The sequence below is a fragment of the Sus scrofa genome, chromosome 11, assembly GCF_054392235.1.
Source record: "Sus scrofa isolate SSC_HxYL_T2T_F1_AM1 chromosome 11, Sscrofa_HxYL_maternal_Yorkshire_Landrace_v2.0, whole genome shotgun sequence".
NCBI classification, from domain to species: Eukaryota; Metazoa; Chordata; class Mammalia; order Artiodactyla; family Suidae; genus Sus; species Sus scrofa.
In genome coordinates this window covers 12,459,909-12,479,925 of record NC_139393.1, presented here as the reverse complement: position 1 = coordinate 12,479,925, position 20,017 = coordinate 12,459,909, and the positions used below count along the sequence as shown (strand labels likewise).

Genomic DNA, 20,017 nt, shown 5'->3' with positions numbered 1-20,017 from the left:
CTGTAATTAATTTAATACTGTAATGACTTCTATTTGGTAGATAGAGAAAAAAACAGATTTCAGCATGAATTTCATTCAGACACTTTTTCCCTATGGGCATGTATGCTCTCCCCAGAGGTATCAAAAGATCTATTTTATTTTAAACTGCCTCTAAAATAAAACAGGACTGCTTTTTTGGAAATTATATACACACTTTAAAATTTATATATATATATAATTTAGAATGTACTATCAATCAACTTTTTTTTTTCAGGAAATCAACGATTAAATCATTAGTTTTTAACTGGCAATTCTCTTTCCTTATTTAGAAACCTCACTATCTGCTCATAAAGGAATGCATGACACTTTTTCTTTCTCAGAGTGACAAAGGAAAAAAGAGCATACTGTCATAACAAACAGACTCTAGTCATGGGTGTAATTTATGACACGAGCGTAGTTTAACATGCATTCATGGTTCTGAACCTTAATGTTTTTTGTTCGTGTTGTCATTTTTTTTCTTCTCTGCTTCCCACCCCCTGCATTATTAAGACCAAAGAAAGGACAAATGATAACTTTATATTAAGGTCCTTGAGTTGGCAAGGAGAGTAATTACCAGCTGGAGGCTCACAGGGATCATAGGGCCCTTCTCGAAGGAGAAAAGGTGTCTGACATTTAGGTCAGGCGACATGATTAGGTGGAAACCCACTGCTGTCCTTATAACTGCAATATTCTACCTCTCAGAAGGACTCCATTGTCCCTCCACTACCTTTCCCAGTAGTTGGGGGATTAAAACTAAACCAAACCAAAGCAAAGAAACCCAGAACAGAACAGAAAGGGAAACAAAAGGTTATTAAAATGCAATTTATAGACATAAAATGGAATTAGAGATGACATTTTAACGGTGGACTTCTTGAGAGCGAAGGGAGGGGAGGGAGGTGTTATTAGATTTGCTCAGCTTGATGAAGAACCGATGACTCAGATGTCAGTTCCAATTTATTTTTCCTCATTTAATGCTGTTTATTATTTTAACCAATAATTTTCCTAATGCTTTCAAGTTCTTATTTTGCATTTTGCTCATGCAAATAGAGCATTTCAGTCTAATTGAACAAATCCATACTAATCAGTGTGCAAATAATTGTGATAGTGGGAAGCTTCTTTTCTGAAGCAGAAGACCTCTGCACGAGGGCATTCCTCAGTGTGGTGTTAGGAGACACTTTGCCTGCAGATGGCAGTAGAGAGCTAGTTACTGCGTAGCTATCCCTGGGCTGAAACAGAAACGCAGGCCTTCATCTTCCTAACAGCAAGGGTACTTGGATTTTTTTTTTCCCCCTAAATAAAATGAACATACGTTTTTAAAAAGGTTAAAATCTCACATTTCTGTTCTGAGAACACTGGGCTATCCTAGCTTGCAATTAGAATACCAAATCTTCGGAGCAGTTTTTAGTTTAAGCGCCCGGTGCTATGGCATGTTTTTGAAGTGCCTTTGTGAATTTAGCATTAGAAACTGTCGTCAGTGTTATGCCAGTACCACACCTGAAAGCGCTCATGAGCCTCTCCAGAAAGAAAAGTGGTCAGCTTGCAACCTCTCGTGGGCAGAACAGTGGGAGCAGGCACAGGGCATGATTATTGTTTTTCAAATTTGGGGGCTGAATCTTTTATTCCTAGGTAGCCAAAGGCTAACATCTTATTCCAAGAGGAGCAACTCTGAGAATTTATCCTGTCTTCTGTTTATGATACCTTTTGTTAATCATAAGCACTTAGCTGCACATATGCACTTTTAATATACAGTGAAAGCTATTTTTTCTTTCATTTTCTTTATTTTCTTAGAGAGAATTTACTGTTTTATACTATATATTTCTAGTTCAGAAATGTAATTGATTCACCTTTAAGAGTAGCTCTGCTTTTGAAGATTAACTCTTAAAGAAATCCAAATTGCTGTGATTTATGGAGGTTCAAAACCTGATTATTTTCATCTTTTATTTCATATTTATGAAGCCCTCACATTTAAGCTTGATGGGGTAAGACTTGAGGGGGGTCCAATCTGCTTTCTCTCAGGTGGCTAAAGCTGATTCAGTACTTTATTGTAAAGCATTTTCCATTGCTATAGAATTTGAAGCAGTGTTTATATCTTTTGAAATTGAGAAGATATTATTAAGTGTGCAATCAAAAACTTGTTTGAGAAATTAGACCTTTTCTAACAAACTGGCCTCCGAGATATTCATGAGGGATTAGTGTCTTTTCTTGCCTTTTTATTTTCAAGGTACAGCTTTAGGATATTAGCTAGTCACCCTGCAGAAGAGGCATCGTAACTCTATGTACATATATAGCCAATGAAGAACAGCTTGGTCTGGAGTCTTAATCCTTTAGCATAATGTTGATCCACTGAGTTGCCCCCATTTCTCTCTGCTCAGCTGGACCACGGGTTTACCATCAAGAGATCAGGGTCTTTGGACTACTACCAACAACCAGGAATGTATTGGATAAGGTATGAGACGGTGCAGCTCAACAGTCAGTGTTTCCATGGCAACGTGCTGGCAGTCTCCATTAACCAGTTCCTTCAGTGGATAAACATGCTTTTGATTTGTTATCCAGTCCATATGCTGCTTTATCAGTTTCATTTTAATCTTGATTGAGATGCCACACCCCCTCATTCCTTTTTTTCACCCATTATTCACAGACATTTGCCAGCTTTCTTTCCATTGCACATGCTCAGTATCAGTTTTCCTTACAGTTAAAAGGACAGTATATTGAGTTAATGTCAAAGCATTTTCCTGATGTTGCTAATTAAAACAATGATTTCTAGTGCTCTTCTGTCCCTCAACAAATGGAAGAACAACAGTACCTTAGTATATATGTTCTATAGAAGTATATACTGTCATTTTAAAATCATCAAGCCCGACCGTGACCTTATTAGATGGATGAAACAATGCATTTACACCTTAGTCATAGAAGCTCCTCTGAGCACAGTGAGCTATAGAATGCATTGTGTGTGTTGGTAAGCTTGTGTTTTCAAATTCTCCACCTTTTTGTTTTGTTTTTGTTTTATTGTTACCTCTCTTCCCCGGAAATCCCTTTATGTACTAGCTATTGCATGAATTTATTTCTCGATATTTCGTAACTGTCAGATTACTTAGCTGGCTTATCTGCTCAAGCAAAAGGGACCATGGGAGGTATTGATTTTTTTAAAACTGGGTTAAGAATTCTATCCAATCGTTTTCTATTCCAGTCAACTGCCCTGGCATTTCCTTCAAGGGGCATTGTTTGTGTCTCCCTAAGTTATCCACAGGCAGGATGGGTTTTGATGATTTGAGAAATGAACTCTGAGAAGTCCTAGGCAACTTTTCTCCTCCATCTTAATGTCTCTGAAATGATCTCCAGGTAAAGCTCCACATCTTAGTGTTTGCCGGGAAATGACTCCACGGGGTTGGACATTTGTTTCCCCCAAATGATGGTGCCTTATGCTGTTTGATGGAATAGACTAAGTTGTCTTAAAGAAAGAAAAGAATTTTAACCCCCCCCCCAGTTATCACTCTTAATTTTTTTTCTATAATGAGACACCAGAGTCAAACACTCTTTGACAAACTATCCAAATATCTAAGGTCATGATGATTCCTAAGTCCGCTGAAAGAAAGACAACACTCAGGCTTCAATAAATAGCTTCGAGTCAGTTGCACAGAGAAGGCTGCCTGTATCCCGTAGACGGATCTGCATGCAGGAGCTGCACACCTACCTTTTTATTTACCTGAGTAAATGGGCTTGACAGATGCACAGACCACTTCCCTTTATTTTTAACCTTTTTTGGGGATGGGGGTGAGTCAATCACGACTTGCCTTTGTGCAGACTCTTCTCTTTGACTTTTCACATGGAAGATGATCCGTCCATCTTTTACTTCTCACAGAACAATAATCTCTATTCTGAAGGGCACACACGAGTGCAGAGTACAACAAATTCTTACAAACGGAGCACACCCCTGTGGGCAGCACCCAGAGCAGGCACAGATCATTTCTAGCACTCCCAGAGGACCCCCCCCCCCGCCCACCGCCCCGGCCCCCAGGGCCCTTCCGGGAGGGTCACGTAGCCCTGAGGGTAAACACTGACCTGGAATCTATCCGCATTAATTAGCCTTGCCTGGTTTTGTTCTTTATATAAATCAAATCACATCATGCTTCATCCTTTTTCAGTTGTATGGCTCCTAACCTCAGGCATATTAACCAAACATATAAGAGTAAAGTTGATATACAATTAAAAATAGGCATCAAATATGTCTAATTACAGTTGTGCATATTTGTATAACACAAACTACACTATAATTAAAAACGCTAAAAAATTATTTGGGCTTAAAAGTGGGTGCAAAACACCACATCAGCAATAATTAATAAATGTAGCCAAGTATGAAAAGGCCATTTGACTAAAATCCTAGTGACCGTTCCCATCAGCAGACAAAATGACACATCCCTGAATAATGGGCAGGAGCAGATGGGAGATCATCTCTTTTCTCTTCCCCACATAAACTGCTCTGTTTTCCAGCTGGGGGCAGTAACAACAATGTTTATAGTTAATGCTGTACTAAACAGCACACCCAGTATGTAAAGCTAAATTGGAGAAATGATGCTAAAAACTCATCGGCATATATGCTTAATTAGGAAGTTTTATAATGCCATTTAGCCCCGGAACGAACACACTCTCCTCACTGATTGCAAATGCTTGCCTTTTATCTCCACGGAAGTGGGAGCATTTGTCTAACCACGGTGGCAGCCAACTTTCTAACATAAACAATCATTGTGGGCGAAACATCCCCGCTCCCAATTGTTGTGTTTACAAGTGCTCCCGGCTGTTTTCACTACTCTGAGCAGAACCCTTGGGAGATGTGCTTGCATTTTGTAAAGCAGCTCACGTCAGGGCAGAGGCTGGGGAGACATCTTTTCAGAGCACCTGGAACTGGCATGTCCCTCTTAGTAGGCTTTTGGTGGTGGTGGAGAAATGCTGGGAAGCCACATTCCTCCTCCTCTCATTCATTCTTCTGTCTCGACAGAGAAGCTTCTAGGCTGTAGCCAGGGGAGCAGCATCCTACATGGTTTCATTTCCAGAAGACCTTGCTCCTTCTGTCCGAGTCTGGGTGTGACCCTCTCTGGGGAATGAGCTGCCTGGGCCACTTCACCCTCTCGGGGTGAGGCTACAAGTCTGGAATTTACATCTCATTACATTTTTGCCCACCTGAAAATCTGTCCTTACCCAAAGGGGATGTGGCTGCACACATTTCTGCCTCTCTCAAGTGAAGCTGTCACTGTGCAGGTGCTGTGCTCAGCATCACCTTGAGAAGATTCCCTGCATCTACTGCGCAGAACAAGGCAGCGGCCAGAATCTGATTAAACAAAGCAGATATCAGAACAAGACATACACTAAGAACTCCAAATAAGATAACCTGGGGAGGTGAGCCAGGACAGAAGAGGGGTTGAGTTCCCAGGCATGATGTGACTCAAGTGTGCGTGTTGGTTCCCAGCACCGTCCTGCAACAGTGAGTAATGAGGCAGAGCAGCGGCTGCCACGTGCCCAGTCCTTGCAAGGTTATTAAACGCTGTTGTGCTTGGGTGTTAAAAGGAATGGGGTCAGTTAAATGCACCTTGCTTGAGGTAGGTTTGAAAGACCAGTTCCCATGAGAGCCAGAGAGGAATCCCCCATGTGGTGTGAGGAGGGTTCCAAAGGCACACACCAAGTTGCAGTGTGAAGGAAGACGTTGTCTTGACCTTGCTTTGCTGTTGAGAAAGCTCCCCACCCCAGTGTCTAAAGTGTTGCTGGAGGAAAGAGCAGGCACCGAGGTTTCTAGCAAGGGATTAACCACCCTCCCCGACCCCAGCTTGGGCATCTGTCTGTAACAGAAAGTTTAACACACAGAAAATACACAGATTTAAACTTCAAAGCCTGGTTACAGAGAAAAGCATCAGGAAAGTATGAGGTTTGGTTTTACAGCTGTACCATGATACTGAAAAGTGAGGCATTAGGCTGAGGCTCAAAAGCTGGCAACAGAACTTATAGATCCCAAATTGGTCATTGAGAGAAGCAGGACTAGTGAGACATTTGTGTTATTTTACCAAACAGGTTGCTCACTGAGATTTTGTTCCATTTTATGTTCAGAGTCCCCTTAAGAGAGGATCCCAAGTGTGTGTGTGTGCATGTATAGTTACTAGAAACTCTGTTATTAGAAATGAGAAATTGCTTTGACATACTGATTGGGTGTAAATTGAAGTGAGATTTGATATGTTTTCCTGAGATTCTTGGCAATTCAGTATTGATGGAAAATTTTGTGGCATCATACTTATATTTTAATCTTGCTTTGGAACCTCTTTCACTCTTTATGATTTAAAAAGACATCTGTACTCTTTTCTACATATTCATTCCTGCCTTACTTTTATTCTGTATGTTCCCCAGTGATGCTTGCTGATGGGATGTGGACTTTATTAGGTATAAATGTGTAGGGAATGAATAATCCTAAGTATGGACACACTGTTACTCTATCAAGGAAGAGTATAAATATGCATAGGCTGGAGTCGGACAGTCTTCAAACATGTGTCAAACACATGACACATCTAGAAACTAGTAGTCTTGATGACTGAGGTGAAACAAGCTTGATTAAAGATTGGCGGCTCTGTGCATGAGTTTGTGGCTTTGGCGCCGGGAAGCCCTGCTTTGGGATCCAGCCTGCCCTACTTCCTGCCCTGTGACCTTGAGCAAGGTACATGTTCCTTCTCTGACTTTCAGTTCCCCTATCTATAAAAGAATGAGAGGCATATTATCAACCTTCCCAAGCTATAGTGAGGGTTAAAGTGTCTTCACAGACCCAGCCCAGAGGAGGAGCCCAGGAAGGGTGGTTCCAGGAGGAAATCATCTGCTCACACGAGAGAGAGAGAGAGAGAGAGAGAGAGAGAGAGAGAGAGAGAGAGAGAGAGAGAGAGAGACAGACAGAGACAGACAGAGACACGAGAGAGAGAGACAGAGACAGAGAGAGAGACAGAGAGACAGACGTTCTCCTGGGTAAACGGATCTCTCTCCAGATCAAAGCATTGGTTATCAAGGTAGAACCATGCACTTTTTTGATGCTCTGACCAGGATATACTGTTGAATAACTTGTGTGTTAGATTAACCATGAAATGGGGCGTTACATTTTACGTAGTCTGTTGCCCCAAATCCTGATGTGTAATTTTAAAAAGGTATTCTCTAGGGCAGAGACTGGCAAACAGCCAGTGGGAAAAATTTAGCTTACTGCCTGTTTTTGTAAATATAGTTTTACTGGAACACAGCCCCACCCATTCATTTCTCAGTTGCCTGTGGCCACTTGCACTCTACAAGAGCAGAGGTGAGTAGCTGCATCACAGAATCATACAGCTTGCGAAGCCTAAGGTATTAATTCTTGGCCTTTCCAGAAAAAGTTTTTCAACTCCTGTTTTAGGAGAAAAATGTTACTAAATTAAAAGGCACCATCTGGTGGGCTTTTAAAAACTGTGTCACCACTAGCAAGTGGAAGGCATGGCACATGGAAGAGATTTCAATAAATAGTTGTTAAATTAATGAATGATTGAACTTTTCTATGAAGGGACCATTAACATAAAGTAACCTTAATTTTGAAGATAGAATGTGTGTTTTTTTTTTTAAAGTTTGGGATAAATGAGAGTTTAGACAATCACATCACATATGCATTGCTCTAGGATGGCATCCCACTACAGCAATCCAAGAATAAGTCTTCGGCAAAGGTACAGACATTGTTTTTGTGTCAAAAGGAGTTACCCCTTTACTTACCTGCTTAGTAAATCCTAAACACTCACAGATTTTTCTTAAGATAAATGGTGCCTGCATGCACTTGCCCTTTAGTTTATGAGAACAATGAAGGAATAATAACATGGCAGCTCAGCGTAGCTTCTGCTGTGAGGAAATCAGGGGCCTTTTGGCAGAGAAAGCTATGAATATTGTCCTTTAGAAGCCTGAGCTCAGCAAGTGGCTATCATCTTAACCTTGTGTTGGAAAGCCACCAGAAACCCTCTGCAGAACTGCACCAGGGTGGGCTTCTATGAAGAACCAGATCAGCGGGTGGGGCTTGTGTTTCAGAAGTGGTGGGAAAGCCTGCATCAGCCCTGCCCCCAAAATGAGGCATCAGATTGAAGAAAGTGGCACCTAGAAAAGAGCTTGGAAGGCTGCTGGCTTCATTCCGCAAGACCTCCTTTTGCCATTTTCATGGTCACCTTCACTTGAGCGAAATGCCACGTCATAGATCCAGATGCTGTGCAGTTCCTGGCGAGACCCCCCCCCCCCCCGCCAAAGGACTTTAAAGCAAAGCAAAACAGAACCATGATAAGCATGACAGCCAGTCAAAAAAAAAAAAAAAATGGATATATCAATTGAGGTGTCAGTTTAATTTTACTAGCAAGCAAAACATTTCCAAAGTGGCAAGTGGCAAGCACATCGTAACTCAGCCCCTACAGAGTAAGAGGGAGCAAAGGAGAGGTTCCTGAGATTAATGCCTGGACAGCTGCAGCCCCGGCTTGTTCTCCTAGGTAGTATGAATAATGGATGGGCTCAAAGGCAACATGCACAATAATGTTCTTTTATTAATGAAATGAAGACTGCTTGTGATGGCCAGCAATAAATTAAGAAAAGCGAAAAAGGAAAAGCAGTCACTGTTTGCCTCTGAAAAATGCAGTTACTTAAATCCAATAATTACTGCCACGACAGAAAGCATCGCCTCGGAACTTAAATGAGGTGCATCTCTTGCAAACCTTGCACATGGTGCAGAAGGAGTATTTTTGACCCATAGACTGGAAGGCCTATTGTTTACGAAGAAAAAAACCTAACCCATTCTAGTAGATGAGTGGTGCTGTTAGGTGTATTCATAGTGTTTCGTAGGTGGAAGTTTCCCAGGGGTGATGTGTGGTACCTCCCCTTCAGCCTGTGAACTGGGAAATGGGGCGCGACGTGGCTAGGGAACGTGTCCAGGTCAGGTCACATAATCAGCTGAGCTAGGACAAAAAGCCAGTTCTCCTGTCTTCCCCCGCCTGCTGCCTGCAAGGGGATTAAGCTAAAGCTACCAGACAAGGCAAGCATTACACAGACGTGGGAGACTCAGACTGGAAAATAAAAGTAACGCTCCAGTTCCTATGCTCACTTTGGTCCTGACCTTCCACCTCCGTGCTGTATGTTTCCTGTAAAGATAGGCCAGATGGGTGCAGCCTAGGTATTTATGCTGATCTCCGACTTTAATGTCAGAAAGAAGGATTGAAAATATCTGAGTGCTGTGTGGAGGATAGTGTCATTTTATTCGAACAGAAGGTAGCAGCCAAATTCATTGGCTGTACCTATTGTTGGAATACATTTCCTTGGTATCCGGCAAGCCCCGTCTCTGGGTCAGGCACGCCTGGGGTTATGGCAGGCACCAACGCATAGTGGGGGGGGCACTGCTCTGAGAACTGCAACTGCTATGTGCGCAGCCCCTCGAGCTGCTGAGGTAACTGGCTCAGTTTCTACACTTCATCTAGCAGCTCCTAAGAACACTGGGATCACCAAGGGCTTACAACTGCAGGTAAGGATGTGGTGTTTCTTCTGGGTAGGACAGGTTGATATTCGTTTCTATCATTTTATTTGGTCAGTTACTAGGTCTGTTTATCAGGATCCTCCAGTTTACCCTAAGTTGGCTATAGCCCACACACAATATAGGCATTGGGTACATATTTTAAGTAACTAGATTAGAGCTTCAGATTGGTTACTACTGGCCAACTCTAGAATCTCAAGGGATTTCTTGCTCACCTCTAACCTGTGATAATTAGCACCAAAATGTGATAATGCAGGCTTCAGATTCTCTTATGAGCTCTTAATGAAGTGATAACTTACTGAGCAAACACTTGGGAATTCTACTGCAAGTCTATTCATGTCGGTTCAACAAAGCTGCAAACCGTGAGCAAAATAACTAATAAAATAATAAATGTTAGGAAGTCGTAAGTTTTAATGGAACAGCAAGGCTGAGGACAACCTTACTTTATAAAGATAGGCATTGGAGAGGGAGAAAAAATTATTTGCTTGCTATCAGGGAAACTTTAGTGATTGAGAAAGAGGAGAGCAGCCTTTCAGAAATGGTTGAAGGGCCCCAGATTTAAATCTATGATGCAGCACTTCAGAGGGAAAGTTAGGTTTTAAATGTTTTCTGGGGAGAAGATGATCAGTCGGATAATAAATGTTTTTATAGCAATACTTTAAAAAAGAATGCACTGGCATATTCTGTTTCCTTGCTGAATCCATCTGTCCTGAACTACATGTCAGGGCTACAGAATTCAATTGTAAAGTTGAACTGCACAGATTTTAGAGGCAAGTTAATTTTATAGTCATATAATTAAAATTCTAAAGATAACATATATGACAGTGCTTACTGTGATAAGAGATCACAGTAAATAGTTTTGACTAATAAATATGTAAGAGAATGTTAACATCTGATGGCAGCATTTGGTCATATCTAAAACATAAATTGTATTCTTACTCTTTTGTATTATAGCATTGCTTTTTTTTTTCAGAAAGTGCGTAATCATCTAAAACATTTTTATTCTGTATTAACTAAGAAATATTTAATATGCCCCTTATATGCATGCCACAGTTGGCTAGACATTCTGGAAAGATGCAAAGACGTTTCGGATGCGACCATAGAGGATCTGAACCTCTAGCATAGAGGATCCTACCAAGTTCGCGTGGGATTTGGGGAATATGTACAGAAAAGATGATAGGCCTGTGTGTAGGTGCCAGAAGCTTAGTCAGGACAATACTTGTTTGAGGAATTTAGAAAGAAAAGGTGTGATGTAGAAGGTGAGACTGATCAAATCTTGGGAACCAGGTGCGTATGAGTGGGCAGGAGTGGGAGGGTGATGTCAGACTGGTGAACACCTTAAGCCAAGACACAGAGGGGAGTGTGGTTGAGGTACCTTCAGAGATGTACCAGTTAGGACTGTTTGGATTACAAGTGAAGAAAAGCCAAACCAAGCTGGCTTTAAGCAAAAGGCAAGGCATGGTTTTATATAATCTGAGAGATCCAAAGGTTGAGTCTGTTTTCAATGGGGCAGGGGGAATTCAGCACTCAGCAGGGCTTGGTTTCTTTCCCATCCCTCTCTGCCTCCCCATGATGGCTTTAGTTTGGAGCTTCATGGGGTACCAGGGTGTGGGAAGCAGCACCAGGCTTGCCATCCTCGCAGTTGGGGTTGATTGTGAATGTGCGGTCTCAGCCAATGTCTCCTCGTGTCCTGTGAACGGGGTCCGGAGCCCATCCTGAACCAATCACAGGTATTGGGGGACATAGCAAGACTTACTTCTGGGCCATCCCGCCCCACCTTCAGAGATGTGGATAGGGTCCCCTTCACTGGGACCGCAGATTCTGGGAGCAGGGGATGTCCAAAGGGAAACTGAGGCAGGGTTAACCATAAGCAGAGTAAGTGGGTTACAGGGACACTGAGTCTGCTGCTGTCACAGGAGTCACCTTGAGTAATAACAGGAACTAGATGCTGGAAATTTTTATTGTAAGCATGTTGTGACTGTTAGGACAGGAGTTGGAACTGTAAATAAATTGGACCTGGAGATACATGACCTGTCAGCTGCGTGCAGGACAGGCAGGGGTTGTGGTGCTCAGAAGGGCAACACTGTGACTTCTGTTGAACTTCCCTGTGTTTCAAAAGACGCAACATTTGGAGAGTATCTAGTGTGGAGAACACAGATGAGATGCTCAGACTTGAGCTCTCCAGAGTCCACGGTGTGGCAGGGAAGACAGGGCTTCGGCCGGGTGCATGGTAGGCAGTATGCACACTGATAGCTGTACTGGGCTTCGTGGTAACACGGAGAAGTTCTTAAAATGAGCTGTGGTCCTTAGAGCAGAGTGAGCAGGAATCCCAGGAGGCGAGGCCTGTGGACAGTGACACCTTCTAGAGTATCTTTGAGAGAGGCTGTCAGGACCCTAAACATCCCCTGAATAGCTTTTGAGAATATTGCCAGGACCTGGGTGGGTCGGAAGCTGCCTTTCTGTCTTCAGACCTGGATCTCCCGGTGCGTTTACAGGCCCAAGGTGGGACCGTACATGTGGCAGCGGCCCCTTGCTGGCTCTAGAGGGTTCTCAGGCCATCAGCGTAGGAAAGCCCTGGTCCTTTGGCCTCTGAGGCTGCCTGTGGTCCATGTCTTCTCTCTGGCTGGAAATGGAGAAAGGCTGAGCTACTGGAGTGTGGTGGCTGCACTGAGTTCTCTGCCTAGTCAGTGTGACCCAGTACAGGCGAGTCTCTCCACATGCCTGGGCCTAAGTTTCCCTGCCTGAGAAAGCAAAGCCCTGGGCAAAGATGCTTTATAAAGTTTCTTTCAATGCCAAGAGTCTATACATGGAACAGAAACAACCATCACACCCTTATTCCATGACTTCTGATCAGGACATGCTGTGTTTCCAAAATTAACTGCTGTGAAGTTACTAGTGAATCAGTAACTGAAAGCCTGACAGCATTTGAGCACCAAGGCCCATCAACAAAAGCCAACGTTTAAAAGCTGTGAACTAGAAAAACTGGCAGGAGTGTCCAGAACTGACCACTTAAAAGAGACAGAGTGAGGGCTGTCCGGGCAGAGGGACAGAGAGGAAGAGATTTTGAGTGCCCTTAAGAGCATTTGGAGAAATGAAGGTGAAAATACAGGGAGCGGGCCCATCTAAGCTGGTGAGTGGTACCAGCCTCTGCACAAACTGCCTTCCCTATTTGTGGAGAAGTGGTTGACTGCAGTGGCTACAGCCAAGAGCGTGTCTTGCAGTAATAGAGTAAAACCTGGGGAGATGAGGTAAATATGGAGAAGGTGCCAGTGAGAGGGAGGGAGGGACGGTACTCAGCTAAGTTCTAAGGTGAGCTTTGTTTTGCATTGTTTTCCTCTGACGCGGTTACTTCATTTAAAAACTGTATTACATTGTAAAGGAAAAAAACCCCACCTCCTTCCACTTCTGGGAGTCTTCAGCATTTGCACATCCATTTTACCTACAGCAACTCAGGGCGGCGGGGGTGGGGGGGGATTATTCCTCTTTATTTCACTGAGAACTGAGTGAATGGTTCCCACAGCCAGCGAGGGACAGAGCAGGACCCAAAATTTCTGACTTCTCCCCACACCGGAGAGCCTCCGTTCGCTACTCAGTGATCAGTTCCATGCCAGTGACTTTTTTCTCAAAAAGGTAGAAATACAAACATTTTTTTATGACCAAGGAGAGACTTTATATTACTCTTGGATTATCTACAGAGTGATTTTTATATAAGTCAGACTAAATAAATAGATGCCTGTTTTTTACATTCACCTCTGCACACACAGAACATCTTCAGTTTGCTATGAAAGCAAAATACCATGTGTTGTAACTTTACAGTGTTTTACATAAAGTTAGGAATTTGGGTTTATGATGCTGAAAATATAAAATTGGTGCGTATAAGACCAAGAACTGTGTGTGTGAGGGTCCTTAAAAATTCAACACGTCGAACAATCAAAGGTAGAGATTTCCACAAACCAGTTACTGAATCATTGTGTTAACAATCTAGTGAAAAGAAAAGTGAATTACTGAAGTTTATTTTCCTCATTGATTTGTAGCACTTATTCAGGGTATGGATAGTTTTCCCAGCAGAGCAGCTCAGCCTAACGAAGCCATTTACTGGACTGGTTCTACACACTGCCTCTTTCTCTTTATTACTTCATTTTGGAACTTTGATTGGCCCATCTTAGATCTGAGATTGCTCTAATGCTATACTGCAGTTGTTTGAGGGGCTTAGTTTTCACTTTGTTCTCAGAATCAGGCTGCCTATAAATTTATCTCTGTTCTTTGAAGAAGCTAACAGTAAATTTCCAAGAGGAAAAATGGTGGTCTCTATCCCTGCAGAGGAAAAGTAATCTCTTAAAAGCAGAATAACCTCCAGGCTACATCCTTTTAAAGAGGGACTTTCAAACAAGGATGCCTTCAACTTTTATATGTGTTCTGTATTTTTCTTCAGGCTTTGTACCTGCTCCTCTGCTCTCTTTGTAAGGTTTTTCTGTAATGACCCACTCCTCCTCACACCCATTAAATCTGTAATGAAGTCATGCCCTTCCCAATCCTGATGTCCTAACAACTTCCAGAGCTGTGGCTGGATAGCACCTCCTGGAGATCACCTGACATTTCTTCAGGAAAACAGGGCTTAGAGACCAGGAGTTGGAATACTCGTGACATTGAACCTCACTTTCGGAAACTACCACATACTACAACACAAAGGAACTTTGTAAAGGAAAATCCATGGGAAGGTTTCCATCAGGTTTAATGCACGCAAAAAAGCAAGTTTCAATTTTGGGCATTAGGTTCGTTCAGATTAAATCCATCCTTCCCAGAGACTCAGCCTCACACCCTCATCAACACAGGATAAGATCATTTAGAACAAGAGGTGCTGAAGTAACGGGATGAGCTCGTGGCTCTGTTTCCAGGTCTGACGACTTCATCACTTCTCATCTTTATGATACAGCTGCCTGGAGCTGAATGTTGATGAACGAGGCATGCTGGCATCCTTACGTGTCAGACACACAGGCCGGGGCAGCTCCTGTTTACCAGGGGTTGCCGGGCTCGGCTGGGAGTGACCAAGGGTGATAGATGTGGAGCAGCTAGGGGAGGCCTGGGGAGGCCCGGAGAGGGTGAACCCACGACATCATCCATCCTGCCTGTGCCTGCCATGTCATGACCAGGTGCTCTTTGGAGCTGTATCTGGGGGAGCAGAGAACTCCCCAGCAGTGGGATGGCGGTCAACCAAAGTGAGCCATCATGGACAGGTTAACTCAGCCAGCATATTTTTCTGACGTCAGAAAGTTCCAGGAAATGTTTCTTTTGCCATTTCCTTCGGCCTAATTGTCCTCTTTCTCATTTTATGCCCCTGCTAGACCACCGCTCTTGATAAGGAGAGGCAGGTTTTCCGACGAAGACGCAACCCGGATGTGAGGAGCCGGTACAAGGCCCAGCCTGCTCCGCCTGAACTCAACTCGGAATCGGAAGACTACTCCCCAAGCTCCTCCGAGACTGTTCGCTCCCCAAATTCACCCTTTTAATAAGAAGTCCTAGCTTAACCCTTTGAGACTCTGAGATTTTTTTTTTTCCAAATTTATGTAAAACGGTTTCATCTGATCTCCCTAGCACTCAATGCTTGAACGGCCGAGCAGAAAAGTGTGTGTTCTGGGGTCCTTGTACTGAGTTCCCTTTGCTGAATGAGACAATGACATGCTGTTGGTGAAGCTGGCAACTTGCTACTGATCAGGTCCTCAAAGGGTTAAGGCTGTTTTGCAACTTTTTTAAACAGAGAAGCAGTGAATGTTTTCACCAGTCAAGCTAGGCTCTGCAGTATGTAATATGGCACTTGTTAACCCTCTGAGTATACAGGGTTCTGTGGAGAACCTTGGGGGATTTTTTAGGCCTTTGGATTTATATTCACATGTTTCTTGATCTTGCTACAGATCAGGGGGTGTTAATATATGCCGAGAGGTCCAGACGAGAAGAGCGTCTAGAATGATATCTTGCTTGTCCTTTTTTCTGGGTTTAGAACCTGGCAAGTTCCTAACTTAAGCATCAGCATCCTCTTTCCTCTTCAGAATCCTATTAAGAAAGGGACTCTCTTCACTGGAGGTCTTAACTGTCAGCTGCCCTGAGTCCTGCATTCTGAGTGGAGGGTCTTGGGTCTGCGGCCAACAGCCTTTGACCCAGGAAATAGACGATGTCCCCTCCCCGAAACTGTCTCCATAGGAAGATGTGCTGATGATGCCCCAGAAATGCTGCTTCCACTTCAGCTGCTGCTACTGCCAGCACAGACCCTTGTCACCGTAACTTGTCCTGTGCTTGGTGAGTGGGGGTCTGCTTGCTCAGTATGAGACATCTACAGGAAAAAAAACAAAAAAACAAAAACCGGCGGAAAAGAGCAATAAATTTCCAGGTGCTCTATAGGGCTGGAATTTGCAACAGAAAGAGGCAACAAGATCCTGTTCTTTTTCTCACCCGCCTTTTCATGCATTTCTGTCTTCAGTGTGATTCACATGGAGTATGAAATCCACACACAAGAGGAGCTCTGGGGTACCAGGGACCAGAGGCAAGTGCTTTGCAAGGTGACTGAGGAGAAAGCAGAGTGGGCAATCTAGAATGTTCTAAAAATGAGTTTTAAAGAAATAACCATCAGGAAGATAATTTCACCTGCACCGTTAGGTTATCTACGTATAGCCTCCCAGGGAGAACAGGATAGGAGACCCAGAAGGCACCCCTGGGGGGAAACTTCCATTCCCTAAGACGGCCTTCTTATAGGGCTATCTTCACCTGTCCACAGGGAGATGCTTGCTGTTTTTTCTCTTTGGGCCGAGTTCTGTTCAACATCTCTATTTTATTCCTGTTACAAATCTTTCTCCTTAGCCTTGTGCTTCGAGCTGCTTCTGGAATGTGTTACCTTCGGAATGGGGGCCAGCTGCTGCCTAGAGTTACTGCATTGCTTTAAGGAAGTGGCTGGCCACGGTGTCTGAGGGCAGGTGCCCAACTCAAACGTTCTCCCAAGTTTGCTCGGCACTGTGGCACAGGAGATAACCAGTGAGTGACAGCTCGTGAAATCTCCATCTTGGTGGCTGAACATTACTCTTTTGTCTCTGCTTTGGAATACACTTCAAATATCTGAACATCTTGAAATTTGTGTATGATGTAGTTCTTTATTTTTAAATACACATTGGTCTTCGATGGCTGCTTTTTACTCTTTAATTCATAGGCATACGGTCTACATTAGTAGAGTTTTAAATCACAGCACGTCATGGCTTTTGCAACATAGTCCCCTCGGTTTTTGGCTCTTCCACGTTTAGGTTTATCTCTTTGGTCTATGTTGTAAATGACCCATGTAAACTTTAGATCATTTTATTGAGAGTCCCTCCCCCTCCTTTTTAGACAGTCTTGAAATCTTAACACACAACATCGCAAAGAAGCACCGATCTATTGGGTTTGGGGGAAGGAGGGGGAGCGAAGAACACCAGGAAGGGTGTGGTGTGTAGGCAGTTTTCCTGTCGGTCAAGTACCCTGAACTGGTCAGAAGTTACTGCTTTCTCTAGAACATCAGAGCAAAGCACTATTCTAAGTAAGACTAAAGAGTGGGTACATAGTTTGGCCTCAACTCTGAATGTGTGAATATAAAAAAAAACCCTATGGGCAGAGACCTACCTGCAGGAGATGGTCACTCTTGTTTCTCTGAATTACTGCTTTTCCACGAGCATTACGTGTATTGCTCCAGCGTCTAGTGTACAGACCTTTCAGTGCATGGCCGTTTTCCATCCAAGTCTTGAAGGACTGTGGCCCGTGTGAAGCTGTGGCATGTTTCCCAGAACACTGCAGAGGGGCAGCTCAGAAGAATGCAGGGCCATTCAGCATGGGGACCCCAGCGCATCGCTGTAGAATTTGAGTGATCTATGCTGAATAAAGAGAGGAATGTGACCTGTCAAGTAGAAATATTGAGTAATCAGATGGAATGCAATCTTTTCAGCATGAAGCTATCGAGATCCTGAATGTCAGAGACGTACTCAGAGGGTTAACAGACAAGCACAAGGCATGCTGATTACGTGGGTTTACCCAGACTGCTTTGCTTTTAGCCAGTGCTTTCTAATTTTTTTCATGACATTCTTGGGATAGTTCAAGTTTGAAATAATTAAGTGGTGGTGTTCTTTAAGGAATTTCTATAACCAAATTGATCTTATTTTTTATTTCACTTTATTATAGAATAAATATGTATCATTATGGCAGTGTACCTCTGTAATTACCAATTTAATCCTTGCCACAAGTGTCTCCATATTTTTTCTTCTAAGTATTTAATATAGCTCTTACGGTGGTGGCCTGGTGATGGCGACTGTCTTTCCTCTATTGATACATGACCAACCATACGGTATTTTCAAGGGGATTTTAAGATTCATTTTGTTTCAGTTTGGTAGTAGACTAGTTAAGGAAAAACTCATTATTTGCATCGTGTAAACCATCTCTGTAGATGAGAACTGTTCATATTGATGAACATACTTTTTCTTGACATCGTAGCAGAAATCATTTTGTCATAATCAATGAATATGTGATTTGCTCCAGATCATTAGAAGGAAAAGTAAGATTTCAGTTATTGAAAATGTTTTTACTGTAGCCCTCATCTAACTTACACGTGGTGCATACTAAAATTAGCAGAGAAAAAAATGCAAATAAACCGCTGAAAACACTTGGTGTTTTGTATTCAGTGAGAACTTCCTAGAACCTACTCAGCACCCCCATGGGTGGTGGCTAACGGGCCCATCATATATTGTTGAAAGAAAGCAATATATCCATGAATGAAGGCTAAAATTGCAATCCTTTACCCTCTGAGGCATATTTCAGTTGGGAACAAACAAAAAGAAAAATTGGCTTAGCTTAGAGGGTCACCGAGCTGCTGTATGACCAAGGCTCACGCACACTAAATCATGGTTGTTTGCTGGCCAGCAGTGCCCATTAGACAACTCTTTTCCTCGCACTGAAGGGCAATTGTGCTTGAGGGAGAGCGTTCTTAATATTATTGTGTTGCCTGCTAGCCCTTCTCTGGGTCAGGATCTGTCAGCATTTCCATGATAAACTTCTAATTTCAGAGGTTTTTAATTTGACCATAAAAAGGTGCCCCAGGCTGAAGTTTGCTATATAGAGGGCCTGTTCCAAAGAGTGAAGGTTCGCTTCCTTCTTTTCTTTGCCCAGTTCTCCCCAGGAAAGAACAGCCAAAAAATCTGGTATGTCCCCTCCTTCACTGTAATTTCAGAATGTTGGAAAGCACCAAGATCCAAGGTGGTAGTGAATTATTCATTGGGATGTGGGTTTAAAAAAATTAACGAGTCACCTGGCACATATTGTAGATAACATATCTTTTCTATAATCTGTAAATCATTAATTTTTTAAATTGCTACATGACTTTTTTTGGGGTGGGGTGGGGAGTACAGTCAAAGATTTTTTTCAAACTTGAAGTTGGTCTGTTCAAGGGTTAGCCTCTTCTGCGTGTTGTCTGCCATTTCCATTAGGGGTTTGGGAAACATACTCTCAGAAAGACCCTTATTTTGCATGCAGTGATAGAGGGTCAGATATTTACTTCTTTGGGAAATATGGATTTCTTTATTTAATCAAATTTCATGAAGCCATGTGGAGGAAAATAGTGATTAAAAGCACTTCCAAAATTAACATTTTTGTCAATTCAGATATGATAAGAACACATGTGAATACTTCACACTTTGTTTTAAAGACAAAAAAAAAAAAAAAATTTAACAAAACTTGAGGACACATTTGATCCCTGCAAATGTGCTTTAAAAATTGGCTCAATGGTGCTTACACATGAAACAGTAACAAATGGGGTCTCTAGGACTGTCGGAAGGAAACTTTCATTTGTCTGTAATTACATACTTGAGGAGGAGGTGCTTTTAAGGCAGTCTTTTTTATTTTTAATCATCTCAAATATGCAACCATCCATCCAGTAACATTAAGGGTCGTAAACTGGTGGGAAACAGGAAATTCAGTGTAGAAGCTTAGCATGCCTCGGGTTGGGGTGGTTTGTATTTTTCCTTTGGTTTTTGTTGTTGCTGTTGTCGTCCTCCTCGGCTTCGACACTGAAGCTGCGTGATCACTTTTCAGTGAGCAAGCTTCTAACTGGCAGGTGTTTCGATCATGAGGTTTGCAGTCTCCTACCCTCAGAGACAAGTGAGAGATCTTGTTTCACTCTTTTTCATGAAGGAAGAGCAATCTCTACCACTAAACCCTACCTGTACTTTTCCTCAACATTCTTCTTAGGTCAACTGAAGTGAGACCCTTAATGTTGCTTCAATGTAAAATTGTATATTTTTGTCTGTGATATACTTTATTAACTTAAAGTAAATAATAGTTCTAAAAGCCTTCACTGTTGGTATTAAGAGAAAGTAGGATTTTAAAAGTGATGATAAAGATGCTATAATGTCAATTCATTCCAGTCCAATCGGATGTGGTAAGAAAAAGACTTTGAATAGTTCTCTA

At 42.7% G+C, this 20,017-nt stretch overlaps 1 protein-coding gene across 12 annotated transcripts in view; it reads left to right on the top strand.

The window, feature by feature from the left end:
* The window catches only part of DCLK1 (doublecortin like kinase 1), a 383,845-nt gene extending 365,449 nt beyond the window's left edge, over positions 1 to 18,396 (top strand). For 10 of the 12 annotated variants that reach the window (XM_084981510.1, XM_084981508.1, XM_084981509.1 and 7 more), the window contains one exon: positions 14,896 to 18,396. In XM_084981510.1, coding sequence (XP_084837636.1) covers positions 14,896 to 15,060 — 165 coding nt within the window. In that variant the 3' untranslated portion in view covers positions 15,061 to 18,396. Of the gene's footprint in view, positions 1 to 2,390; positions 2,465 to 14,895 lie in introns of all 12 variants that reach the window. The other 2 variants (XM_021065210.2, XM_021065213.2) reach the window with 1 other exon arrangement.
* The last annotated feature ends 1,621 nt before the right edge of the window (positions 18,397 to 20,017 follow it).